The following is a 12,769-nucleotide window of genomic DNA, read 5'->3' on the forward strand; positions in this document are numbered from 1 at the left end:
GGCTTTGGAATCAGAAAGGCCACTTGGAGTTGGAAATAGTACCAACTTTGTAACATTGTGAGGGTTACATGGGATAGAATAAATCAAGTACTCAGCACAGGGCCTGGCTTCAGTAGTATCCTAGCTCTATCATCATCATCACCACCATAATCGCCTCTTTGCAGACTTGTCCCTCGAGTACAGAGTGGTATGGACAGGATTCAAACGCAGGGTCCTAGGTTTAGGAGCCTAGGCTGCAAACTGAAGTTCCTCTCTTGACTGCTGTCTGCGGCCTCAGCTGTGAGGCTCTCCCTGGCCTGGAGTGGAGGTGCCATACCATGTTCTTTCTAGCTAAGATGTGTGCTTTGAAGTCAGGGCAAAAGCCTCAGAGATACAGGTGGGACCCAAGTGAGGGCTGTGTGGAGGCTTAATCCCGTTTTCTCTCAGCCTGTGCCACCAAGGACACCCTGGGAAGCAGGGGTAGGGCCAGAGAGGGCACACGATGGAGGGGAAGTGGTTTGTTCCTCTCAACTGTGCCCCTGCTTCCAGCCCCACAGGTGATCCGGAAGATTCGGGTGGAGCAGTTTCCTGATGCCTCGGGCAGCCTGAAGCTCTGGTGCCAGTTTTTCAACATTCTTAGTGACTCAGTCTTGACATGGGCCAAGGATCAGCGCCCAGTGGGCGAGGTGGGCAGGAGGTAAGCCAGCTGGGTACCACCTCCACCTGACCTGGCTCCCTAATAAATTACAGCAGCAATACTGTGGGGGGCATTGTCCCAGCACTTTGGATCTACCTCCTCATTTAATCCTCACAAGATCCCTATGAGGGAGATTCTAGTATTCCCATAGTGAAGAGGAGAACATTGGGGCTCAGAGGTATTAAGTCACTTGCCCAAAGTCACACAGCTAGTGCAGTCCTGACCTGTGTGATGCAGGCCCAGCTCTTCCCAGAGCTCTCAGAGACAGGGCTCACAGCATTCTCTGAGAGCGGGGTCTGCGAAGCCTCAGGACCGCAGGCTGGCCCTGGGCTGTGCCATGGTGATGGCCTCACGGAGAGGGTCTCCTCTCTGCAGTGCAGGGGATGAAGGGCCAGCGGCCCTGGCCATCGTGCAGGCGTCCCCCGTAGACTGTGGTATGTATCGATGCACCATCCACAATGAGCACGGCTCGGCCTCCACTGACTTCTGCCTCAGCCCCGAGGGTGAGTGTGAGCTCTGCCCCCCCTCCCCGGGGTCTCTGCCTGGCCCCCACTGGGTTGGGGGGGGGTGGCGGGGAACAGTCCTCTTTGCAGAGGTGGAGCTCTCTCTGGGCAGACCTGCCTGAGGATAGCGGCTTTCTCTTCTCTTTCTCCACACAGTGCTGTCAGGATTCATCTCCAGAGAAGAAGGTCAAGGTAGTGCCCCTCAGGGGGAGGAATGGGTGGGCCTGTGTCCCTACCCTGCTATCTGCAGGGGCTTCTTTAAAGACTTGGAATCTGTTCTAAATGCCATGTTTATCTCCACATACAGCTACCCTTTGCCTCCTAGTTTAGGATATGGTTTGTGGAGGAGGATGGGGGGGGACAGCTGTTTCAGAAGATGAGGGGGGAGGAAGTGGCTAAGGGGACGTCCTACAAGGAGTTCATTCAGCCTGTGCCCTTTGCCCATGTCAGAGCCCTTGATCAAGAGCAGGACTGGGCACCAGGGTACTTCTCACCCTGCCAGCTCCCTCCCCGGAGTTTCTCACAGTGGTCTGTGGACTCCTGCATTCGATTCACACAGGGAGCTTGCTGAAAATGCAGTTACTTGAGCCCTACTGCAGATACTCTTAATCACAATCTCTGGGGTAGGACCTAACGCAATTGCATGTCAGTAGATGCCCTGGTGATTGTGATACACCCCAAAGTTTGATAAGCATTTTAAAGGCTCAGATATTAGGGGAAGAGATGTATTGCTCCTGCAAAAGACACACTAAGGATTAGGACCGTGAAGGTGGCTGGTGATGGAAAGGTTTCTAGAGCTTCATTTGCCAACTAATACATTAATTCCTTCCTTCATTCACTTATTTACTCATTCATTCAACTAGTGCCTTTTGTTCAGTTATCAAGTCAAATTTAATCAATATCAAATATAACCTCACCTAAAAACTAAAAAAGCCTAAAAACTTAGTAATAATACTTTATTATCATCAAATATCCAATCAGAGTTTCCCAACTTTCTCATAAGTGTTGGTTTATTTGAATTAGGAACCACTCAGTGCTTTTGGCTAATATAATCCCTTAAATCTATCAAATGTATAATAGTTCCTCCTCCCTCATTTGTTTTCCCCCCTTGCCATTTATTTGTTGAAGAATTTCTTACATTTTGGATTTTGTTGATTATATCACCATTTAACATGTTGCTTCATTGATGTGCTTCCTCTAAACTGGTAATTAGCTTGAGATGCTTGCTCCAATTCAGGTGCAAATTTTGGGTTGTGTGAACATTTCACAGGTGTGCTGTGTATTTCCTTTTGCATCCTATCTGGAGGCATGTGATGTCTGATTGTTTTAGTAATGTTAAGAGTGATCACTGGGTTCATTCAGGTGTTTTCTGCCTGATCTATCCCTTTTAAACTTTAAAAAACGGTATCTGATACAACCCCTGTCATCATCTAGGGGTTTTAGCAGTCACTGATTATCACCTAAGTCCTTTATTTCGTTAAGGTTTGCAACATGGAGTATTTTAATTCTGTCATTTCTTCTTTATTCATTAGCTGAAATTTTTTGGAAAAGAAGAAATGGTTATTTGGTAATCCTGATACATATAGGTCCAACAGAAAATGAAGGAAAAAATACTTTCTTTTCCTCCTTGCTCTTATTAGATTTCAGAATAATGAGTTGGTGCCCTAACATCCTCCAAAGGTCATGAATGAGGGTTTTTTTTTTTCCAGAGGGAAGGTTTTTTTTAACTTATAATTATGAAAGTATGGATTTTTAACACATTTGAATGTTCAATACTTTGCAATTATTTTGCTCTTGTTGTTGTTGGTAAGATTGTCTCATTTTTTGCCAGTAGAAGCCTCTTCAGGTTGGCTCTTGTGTCTTTCTGACAAGTTGCCAATTGTTTATGATACCTTACTTGCTTTATGGTCCAGAGATGTTTCAGGTCAGTCTAGGACACTTCCTGCCCTAGACCTGGAATCAACCATTTCTTTAGGGAGTTCTGGTTCCTTTTAGTGGAAAATGGTATTTAGTGATCCCAATTTGAGCTACTGCTACTGGATTTGTCTCACAAACTTTTTGTTTCAGTCAAACATGTTGGTTGAGATGGAGTCATTTATTCATTTGATCAAAACACTGAATTCTAAAACAAAGTAATTCTGATACTCTGTATTGATTGCTGCTTCCTCAGAAAACCCCGGCCTTCCACAGACACTGGCTGAGCCCTTGCTCTGTGCACACATGAGCACTGTTGAATGATGGCGGTTTTACCAGATACAGTGTCTGCCCTCAGGAGGTCATAGTCCATAGGCCCCCCCCCCCCCAGTGCACACCCAAAGAGCAGTCATGGACAGAGTGGTGGGGTGCTATGGGTCCCACAGCAGTCAGTGGGGAGCTTCTAGTTTTCCACATTTCTCCTGTTCCCCTTCAGTTGGAGAAGAGATTGAGATGACCCCCATGGTGTTTGCTAAGGGTCTGGCTGACTCTGGCTGCTGGGGGGACAAGCTCTTTGGGCGCCTGGTGAGCGAGGAGCTACGAGGGAGTGGACACGGGTGTGGCCTTCGGAAGGCCTCCCAGGCCAAGGTCATCTACGGGCTGGAACCCATCTTCGAGTCAGGCCTCACGTGCATCATCAAGGTGTCCAGCCTGCTTGTGTTTGGGCCCAGCAGTGAGACTTCTCTCCTGGGCAGAAACTATGACGTCACCATCCAGGTACTGTCCCATCCCCCTGCCCCATCCTTCCACTCTCTCATCCCTCCCCTTCCCAGCCTGGGTCCTATTGGGAAGCCCAGTATGGAGGAGGAAGCCACCTTAGTCTCAACTTTACCTCGACGAGAGCCTGAGATGTAGTCCAGGCTACATCTTTGGGGCCATAGTTTTCAAACTGTATTTTTCAGCAGAAAACTTTCTTCACTGCCCTCAAAGATATCTTTCACAGAAGCCTTATTTGGGAGTTAAAAGGGGAGTGACTGTGGGCGGGGTCGGTACCTTGCTCTCCCGAAGTGTGGCCCCTGGGGCATTGCCATCTATCACTAGGGCTCCAGGAAACACACTTTGGAAACCACTTTGAAAACAAGTCCAAAGCCTCTTGTTTTACAAATGAGAAAAATGAGGTGCAGAGTAGGGAGGAGGGTAGGAATGAACCCCACCTCCCCCAGGGCTGGAATCCTCCCTGCAGCCTCTAGCAGATGGCCTTCCCACTAAGAGCCAGGCACATAGAGAACCGGGATGCTTCCTTGCTGATCAGAGTTGGTTCCCTTCAATCCACAGGGGTGCAAGATCCAGAACATGAGTCGAGAGTACTGCAAAATCTTTGCGGCTGAAGCCCGGGCTGCACCTGGCTTTGGGGACGTGCCTGAGTAAGTGCACAGGGAGGGGGCCGTGCAGTGTGCAGACCTGTTGACTTGAGCTTCTGCAGAGAACCATGATTTCACAGCCTCCTGGGGGCCTTCTGAGTAATGGCCATGTGCAAATGGGCCCCCAGCTAACCCCATGCTCAGTTCAATGGTTCCACAAAATCTAGAAATAAAGACCTCAAGATTCACTGCCCACTTTAGAAGAGCTTCTGCTCTGGTCTTCAGTCTCCTCCCACCCACCCTAATTCCCCACTCCTTTGCCCAGTTTTTGCTGATTGCAGAGTTTGGGCACAGCAGGTTCTGGGCCTCTCTGAAGGTGATGGGGTAGGCTAAAGCTTCCAGGCAAACTGGTCAGGATTCTAATGTGGTAGGTGGGCAGGGTCAGTGTGGATTTTTGTAGGAATCAGCTACACATGGAAATTGTTTTCATTTTGAGACTTGGAACTTCAACTCTTGAGTATTAGGGTCTAGCTGGCATTGAGCACAGTCTGGTTGAATCCTCTCAGGGGTATTCCTTTCTGTTTGGCACATACAGGTCTTAGTCCCTCACTCAAGCACAGAGGCCTCCTGGGGCTATAGCAGGGTTCAGTTCTAATCCCACTGACCTCAGAGAATGGAGGAGGCCTCCATTTCCTTTCCTGAACTCAGGGTGGAACCCCCCTTCCTTGCTGTCCTTCAGGCTCAGAGCTGAGAGTTCTGTTCTTGGAAGGGCCTTCCTTTTGGATCCAAGAGTGTAGAATTGAGGTGGAGGGAGGAGCTCTCTGGGGCCATACTTCCTGCTCACTGCAGGGTGACACTGTGTTTAGGATCATCCCACTGTATCTGATCTACCGGCCTGCAAACAATATCCCATATGCTACCCTGGAGGAGGACCTGGGCAAGCCCATGGAGTCTTACTGTTCCCGGGAATGGGGCTTTGCTGCGGCTCCAGCAGCATCTAGCAGCTCTGAGGCCGTGCAGAAATGCCAGACCTTCCAGCACTGGCTGTATCTGTGGACAAATGGCAGCTTCCTTGTCACCGATTTGGCAGGTATGAGGGTGTGAGGTGTGCATGTACATGTGCAGGAGAGCATGCGGAGGGGCAGGGTCACAGTTCTCATTTACTAGTGTGCAGCGCACTTTGCACGTATTCTCCTTTGCTTTCACAGTAACCTTGTAAAGTGCATTGGACGGGAACCACTTTGTATGCAACGCTAATACATATCAGGGCCTCATGGAGCCTAGTCTATAACTGCAGTTGTATTTAAAGGAGTACACTCCAGGCTTCACTTAAAATTAAAAAGGAATTTACTTCAAAGACCGTTACATGGGATCTAATTCAAACCCCACAACCGTGTTTCCAAAATCTCCCTTTCCTTCTTCCCTGCAGCTCTGCTCTGAACTTTCTTACTCTCCAACTTCCTAAACTCTCTCTTCCATCCCCGCACACATAGCTTTGCAGTCTCCTCCTTCCCCGCTCCCCCCTCTGTCTTTGGTAGCTTTTTATTATGTAAACAAACTTAGTCTCTCTTGCTTCTTTTTAGTTTATTTCTATTTCTCCCATTACTCAGATTCTCCCCAACAAAGGAAGGCCAGCAAGCATGAATTCTCCTTCCTTCTTTGACCACTCCTTTCCAGGCCTACTCTCTGTAACCAGACAGGGCAGGGGAGAGGAAAAGATAAAATTCTCTCTACAGTGAGAGGACTGGAATGCTGGGAATATCACACACTATTACATTTTATCCCTGATGTAAATAAGTGAGAAAACCAAGGGCCAGAGATAGAAAACTGGCTTAAATGTGCTTTGCACTGGGGTTAAAGAATAAATATTAATACAATAAATATTGTATATACAACTCTATATATTGAAGGGAGGGGGGCTAGTAACACATTAAACCATTATCATTCACTCTATTTGTTAACTCATAAATTTTTCTTTCCTTCCTTCCTTCCTTCCTTCCAACATTACTAAATATTGGGAAGATAAAAAGGTGAATTAGGAATAGCCATTGTCCTCAAGAAGCTGTGATAAGTATACTAATTTTTACAATGAGATGATAACATAATATAGTAGAAAGACTTGAGAGTCAAAGAAATTCAAGCCTAGGTCTCATCATTTTCTAGCTGGGTCTGTGTTTTACAGAGAAGAAAAGCTCAGACGGGTTAGATCATTTAATCTCTCTGAGCTTCCGTTTCCTTTCCCTCTCTAAGAATAATCATATCTTCCCTGCCTATCTCTCAGACTTGTTAAGAAGATTAAATGAGACTGTATTTGTGAAAGCCCTCTGCAAACCAAAATTCTGTGCAAGTGTAAGGGATCATCATTATTATAATGCAAAATGGAATGTGATAAATGCTGAAAGAGAAATGACAAAGAAATTAATATTTATTGCATAACTACTGTGTTTCAGACACTAAGTTATAGTCCTACACATACTGTGATCTTCTCAATTCCCCTTCAAGATGGGCAGCATTATCCCTACTTTTACTGTCGAGGATTAGAGATAATAAGTGACTGGCCAAGCACACACAGCTCCAAAGTGACAGAGCTGAAATGTAAATCCAGGTGTGCCTGGTTCTCAAGCCCACATTTGTGCCACTCTATCATCCACGGGTACTCAGGCCTGTTAGTGAGAGGTAGGTTCCTGGAGGAAGGCACCCGGACAGTGTACAAACAGGGAAGGAGAGTCACAGGCCTGACGCATGAATGCTAAGATGCTGGGGTGGCCTGGCCAGGGTGGGAAATGTCTCCTTTGTCACCACTTGCCTGGATCTGTTCTTCAAGGCTGTCTTAACCTAGGAGCCCATCTGAGCTTCTTGAAGTGCTTGCTTCCTGCCTTTATGAGTAGGTGGAAGTCAGTCTTATCCAGTGTTAACGTTTCTGCTGGCCCAGCCCTGAAATACCTTCACATTTCCACCTTCTCCCTCTTGCCCAGATGGGCTAATCTGTTATGAGGAAGGAGAAAGTTTTAGCTCAAAGCCAGAGGCCAGCTCAGTTTGTGACCTAATCTCATCCAGTAGAGGCAGGATTGCACAGCTGGAAGACTTTTGGATCTAGGAGTAAGAAAGACTGAACTTTGATTCACGGTGGTCATTGCACACAGACAGTGTTCAATTATTAAATGAATGAATAAATGTGACTTTGCTGCAGTCACTTAACTTTGAGCCTATCTCCTCACCTGTGAAAATGGGAATATTATTACTACTAATAATACAAAGATACCCACACTGCCCATGAGACAGGCCAGGGTGATGCCCAATGAGAGGGTACCTGAAGATGTGCCCTGCAATCTGGCAAGTTCCCATCTAAAGTGATATCCATCTTGGAGATATGGGGGCCCTAGAACCAGTCCAGGATGCCATCAACTCCCCACTCTCTCTCTTTTCAGGGGTTAACTGGAAAATGACTGATGTGCAGATTGCTACCAAACTGCGAGGGTGAGTGCTTCTTGGGGACAGAATGCCCTCTGAGAGTCTGCTCAGGGTGTAAAATGTCAAAGTTCTTCTGGTTCTCCATCCCTGAGGTGCTAGACCTGTGACCAAAGAGTCCCACTTGCACCCGTGGCCATGTAGTAATGTCTCAGGGGCCACTGATCCCCACCTGCTGTGCCCCTGACCCCAGATCTGGACCAGTAGCTCTTGATGCCCATGCACAGGACCACCTACAGTCCTGGGCTCTCAGTGTACCTGCTCCTCTTCCTTCTCACTTGTGAAAGCTCATCAGGGTGCAGATAAGCAGGGCCCTGTGAGTAGAGTGGTGAGCTGGAGTCTGCTCTAATTTATGTTAATAAGGCAGATCATCCTCACACCAAGTGATGTCCCACCTGATGAATTCCACAGGCCAGGGTGTAATGAGACCTCAGTTTAGAACTGAGGTTTTGGATGCTGCCATCTGAGGTGGCCCCAGGTGGACTCCCCAGCACCCCGAGGTAAGGTAGGGTGTACCTTGGGCACGACACCCTGGCTGTGGCCACCCCACAGTCTGTCCCCCAAGGACTCTCTCTCTGGGTGGGACTCCTACTCAGCTCTTACTATTTGGCTGCAGATACCAAGGCCTCAAGGAGAGCTGTTTCCCTGCCCTGCTGGACCAGTTTGCCTCTTCCCACCAGTGCAACACCTTCTGTGAGATGCTGGGGCTAAAACCTCTCAAGGGCCCTGAGGCTGCCCACCCCCAAGCCAAGGCCAAAGGCTCCAAGAGTCCATCTGCCGGCAGGAGGGGCCCCCAGCTGAGTCCTCAGCCCCAGAGGAAAGGCCCCCCCAGTCCCCAGGGCACCCGGAAGAGTGCCCCAAGCTCCAAGGCCACCCCTCAGGCCTCAGAGGCAGTCGCCACCCAGTTACTGGGACAGCATCCCATCCAAGATGGAGGCTCCAAGGCCCAGGGCATGCGGTAGCCCCCACAGGAGGCTGGGGGCCTCCACCCAGCAGCAGACCAACAAGGAAGCAGCTTGAACCGATGGAGACGTTCCCAGTACAGGACTAACTGGAGCAGGTGCACTGAGGAGGCACCACTCGGGGACTCTGCCCGCAGCCTCTCCTCACTCAGCTCCTCATCAGATGCTTGGTGCATGACACCCTGCCCGGTGGCCTCTCCTGGTGCCCTCTCCTGGTGCCCTCTCCTGGTGCCATCGTCACCGCGGCTCCCAGGCCCTACCTCCCAGGGCCTGGCAGCCTAGCCCTCCTTGAAGTTTACACTGGCCACTGCTGGAGGCTCCCTGAGTCCTCTGCATGAGTTCTGCAACCAACCCCTTGCCCCAGGCCCTGCCGTGAATGTTGTACTCTGGGGGCACGCAGGCCAGCACCTACCCTTTTCCCTTCACTTGGCCCTGATCCCTCCCTGTCCTCAGGGCTCCAGACTTCCTCTGCAGTGTCTGGCCTGGTGACTCTCAGGGTGTCTTTTCCTTCGAGTAATTTTGCCTCATTCATCCCAGCTTATCTTGCAACTAAGCTGTCCCTGAGCCCGAATGGGGCTCAGGGCCCTTCCAGAGACTGTCATATCCTTGTGCAGTGATCTTTGGTGATGTGTGTTCATGCTCTTCCTTCCCCCATCACTCAGGCACTCAGTCACCTGCTTCCCATGCTCCCTTGCACCCTGTCCCCCATCCCTGGCTTTGAGCCCAATTGCAGCCTGTTGCCTGCCTTTCACTGAGTTCTGTTTGTTCCCCTGCCCAAGGGCTTCCCTAGCCTGACCCTCACCCTACCCACCATACCTAGGTGAGGAGCAGACCCTCTGGCCGCTCAGCCCACCCCAGGACACTCCTCCCCTACTTCTCCCAGGCCTTCTGCCCGTGAGGTGAGAGCTGGCATGAGGGTTGCATCAGCAGCTGTGGCCAGAGGGAAGGTGTTGACTTTGTGGGACCTTGTGCTCCGTACTGAAAGGAGGTGGGGTCACAGTGAATTTCACATCCCCTCTTGACCAGGGATAGAGGGCTGGGACTCTTCTCCAGAGGGTATGCACCTGGGAGGTGTAGGAAGAATGCAATCCACCCATGTGCAGGGTGGAGGAGTGTCTCTGTGCCTGGGAATTAGGACCCCTGCCCCTAACCATTAGCTCTTGACCCTGGAACTCCAGCTCTGGGCCTCAATATAGGTTCCCAAGGAATTGCTGTGCTCGGCCCAGCACCCTGGGCCCTTCCTGAGAACCTTTCCTTGAGGCCTGGGATGGGGTGGGTCTGGAGCTAGCCTGCTCCCCTTGGAATGCAATAAAGGCAGCAACTGTGTATCTTGCTCGCCCTTATCTGGTGTGGTTGTAGGTATATGGGGTCAGGGTCCCATCTCCCCAGGCAGTTCTCTGAAGGCGTCCTACAGTCCCTGGACCCACTGGAAAAATGAATCCATGTTTTGGATCCTAGATCCATGTTTTGGATCCTGAGGCATTCAGCCTCAGCCTTCCGTGGCCACAGCTAGACAGTCTGTGCTTCTTGTACTAATGGAATGATGGCTTGTGCCCCTTACGAGGGCTCTTAGGCCTTTGGAGTTGCTCATTCATTTGGAAGAGGAATGCAAAGGAAGGAACCCAGGAAGGAAGAGCAGAGCTGGGGCTCTGGGGAAACGCCCAGTGTCTTTGGCTGCCTCCACTGGGACAAGACCAGCCCGGGGGACGACCAGCTCCTGCCTCTCAGCTACTCACTGACTGTTTCCTGCCTCCCAAGCTGCAGAGGCTTCTCATTCCCAGCCCCACCCCATCACCCAGGCCTTTCCTTGCCTGATCTTTACCCCCCTCCATTTGACATTTCTGACTTCTCTACCTCCTCTTGTGCTCAGGTGACTCTGCCCACTTTTTCCTCTTGCTCCCAACTCTCCCAGCCTGCATATCCAGATTGCCTTGGTGAACTGAGAGCTGGAATATTGTTGATTTATTTATTCATTCATCCATTCATTCGGCAGACATACTGAGCAGACTTACTTTATGCCAGACCCTGAGCTGACCACTGTTGGGAGGCAAAGATGCATGAGGTGGTCTCAAAAGAGGCACTTTCCATTAGGTTTCTTGGGTTTTGAGCAACAGAAATGGACTTGGACCTTCATGGGAAAGGTGTTGGGGGTAGTTCACAGAACCAAAGGAATAGCTGAACAGTTGGCCTTTAGAAGGGCAGGAGCCAGGGTAGCTCCAGAGCTTGCCTCCCAGGAGCTGCTGCCGTTGGCTCCAGTGGGTCTCCCTCCACTCAAGGTTCAAATTCCTGTCCTGGAGCTCAGGGCATCGTGGACTGGGAGAGAGGTAGTTTTCCAAAGGATGGGGATTCTTACCAGAAGAATGGTGGAGGGTGGAAGGGTAGAAAGGGCTTGGCAGGCAACCACAGAAGATACCCTGACACATACACACACACACACACGTTTCTTCCCATCTGATGCACTACAACTCTCTCACAACCAAAAGCAAATCGCTTTCTGCTTGAGGAGACCATTCAAGGTCATAGTCAATGACTAAGTCCAGGGATAATGACCAAGGCTACCATTTTCCAAAGTCCAGTGTCACTAATGATACTCTTCCCTCTTTTATCACAATCTCCTTTTGAAATTCTGCAACCTGTGGAAATTATATAACCCAACAAGAAGGGAAGTATGAGTAAAGGCTACGGTCCATTTCTATAACTGGTCATGAACCAGTTATAGAACTAGTATTTATGACTAGGGATTTTTTTGCCCTTTGGAGTGACCCAAATCTTCAGTTCCAAAGTCCAGTTCCTAAGCAGTCCTGCCTGTGTGGCAGGCATTAGCCACTGGACATGGCAGTACCAGGAAGCACTTTAGGAAACCCCCACGTCCATCTGTACCCTGCCCCCTTTTAAGTAGCCGCAATCATATTTTCCCTTGATAGAGTTAATCATCCTAGCTACTCCTACGTGTCACTATATTTACTCGTATCCTAGATATACTCCTATCCTAGCTATGTGTGGCTCAGAGATACAAGCAACCTGAGATGGCCAGGTGCCTAGGCTTCTAATTCACTTGAATCATTACTATGAATTTTTGAAGATATGTTTTCTTGGGAACTAAAACCTCTACACCAGTCTAGTCCTAAATCTCAGATATGAGAAACGCATTGAGATGTAGTGATAACATGCCCCTCTTCACCCTGCTTCCTAGCCTGTAGGAGAAATAGCACCATGAATTGGTCGCCGGTTTGGAGCTTATGCTACATCTTGCAGGCCTTACCCAACCTTGCAAGGTATTGTTTTTAGCTGGTGCCGTAGCTGAGTTTTCAACAAACCATTTCACCATATTATCAAGCTAGCTGCTTCTAGACTGTGGGGATCCTGACAAGATGAGCAAAGGCCATAGGCATCAACCCATTACTTTGCTATAAAGTATATTCCCTGGTTGAATGCAATATGTGGGGATACCAAAATGCTGTTTACAACAGTTGATAATTCCATGGATTTTGATGGGAGAGGCATGATGGGTAAGGAAAGCAAATCCAAATCCAGAAGAAGGGCCCATAATGGTCAAGGTAAGTTCCTGCCCTGTTAAAGCCGTAGCATAAGTGTAGATTGAGGCGAGTTCAGCCGTAGGGCAGGAGGAGGCGTTATGGGAGAGTGAGTGACGCCCACACACAGCTTGCCTGTGCCTCCAGAACCCTATCCTGGAGCATTCACCTAATGCTGGTGGCCATGCCTGATTTGGGCTGGGTGGATCCGACAAGCCCTGTCCATAAGGGCCAGCATGGCCGCCTGGTAGGCTGTAGCCAAGCAGTTAGACTCCCCAGAGCCCAGCGTAAAGTCAGAGGGCTGTGTGTCAAAAGGATAATAGTTACTTGTTGGCCAGCGTATCACTTGATT

General features: G+C 49.4%; 1 protein-coding gene across 3 annotated transcripts in view; it reads left to right on the forward strand.

Moving 5' to 3' along the window:
* Positions 1-10,210, forward strand: part of ALPK3 (alpha kinase 3) — a 47,455-nt gene extending 37,245 nt beyond the window's left edge. For all 3 annotated transcript variants that reach the window (XM_082388246.1, XM_082388248.1, XM_082388247.1), the window contains 8 exons: positions 529-676; positions 1,052-1,179; positions 1,336-1,371; positions 3,590-3,870; positions 4,429-4,517; positions 5,321-5,544; positions 7,883-7,931; positions 8,539-10,210. In XM_082388246.1, the coding sequence (XP_082244372.1) occupies positions 529-676; positions 1,052-1,179; positions 1,336-1,371; positions 3,590-3,870; positions 4,429-4,517; positions 5,321-5,544; positions 7,883-7,931; positions 8,539-8,884 (1,301 nt within the window). In that variant the 3' untranslated portion in view covers positions 8,885-10,210. The remainder of the gene's footprint in view (positions 1-528; positions 677-1,051; positions 1,180-1,335; positions 1,372-3,589; positions 3,871-4,428; positions 4,518-5,320; positions 5,545-7,882; positions 7,932-8,538) is intronic.
* Positions 10,211-12,769: the final 2,559 nt, after the last annotated feature.

This window comes from Balaenoptera borealis (genome assembly GCF_965194805.1).
Source record: "Balaenoptera borealis genome assembly, chromosome: 3".
NCBI classification, from domain to species: Eukaryota; Metazoa; Chordata; class Mammalia; order Artiodactyla; family Balaenopteridae; genus Balaenoptera; species Balaenoptera borealis.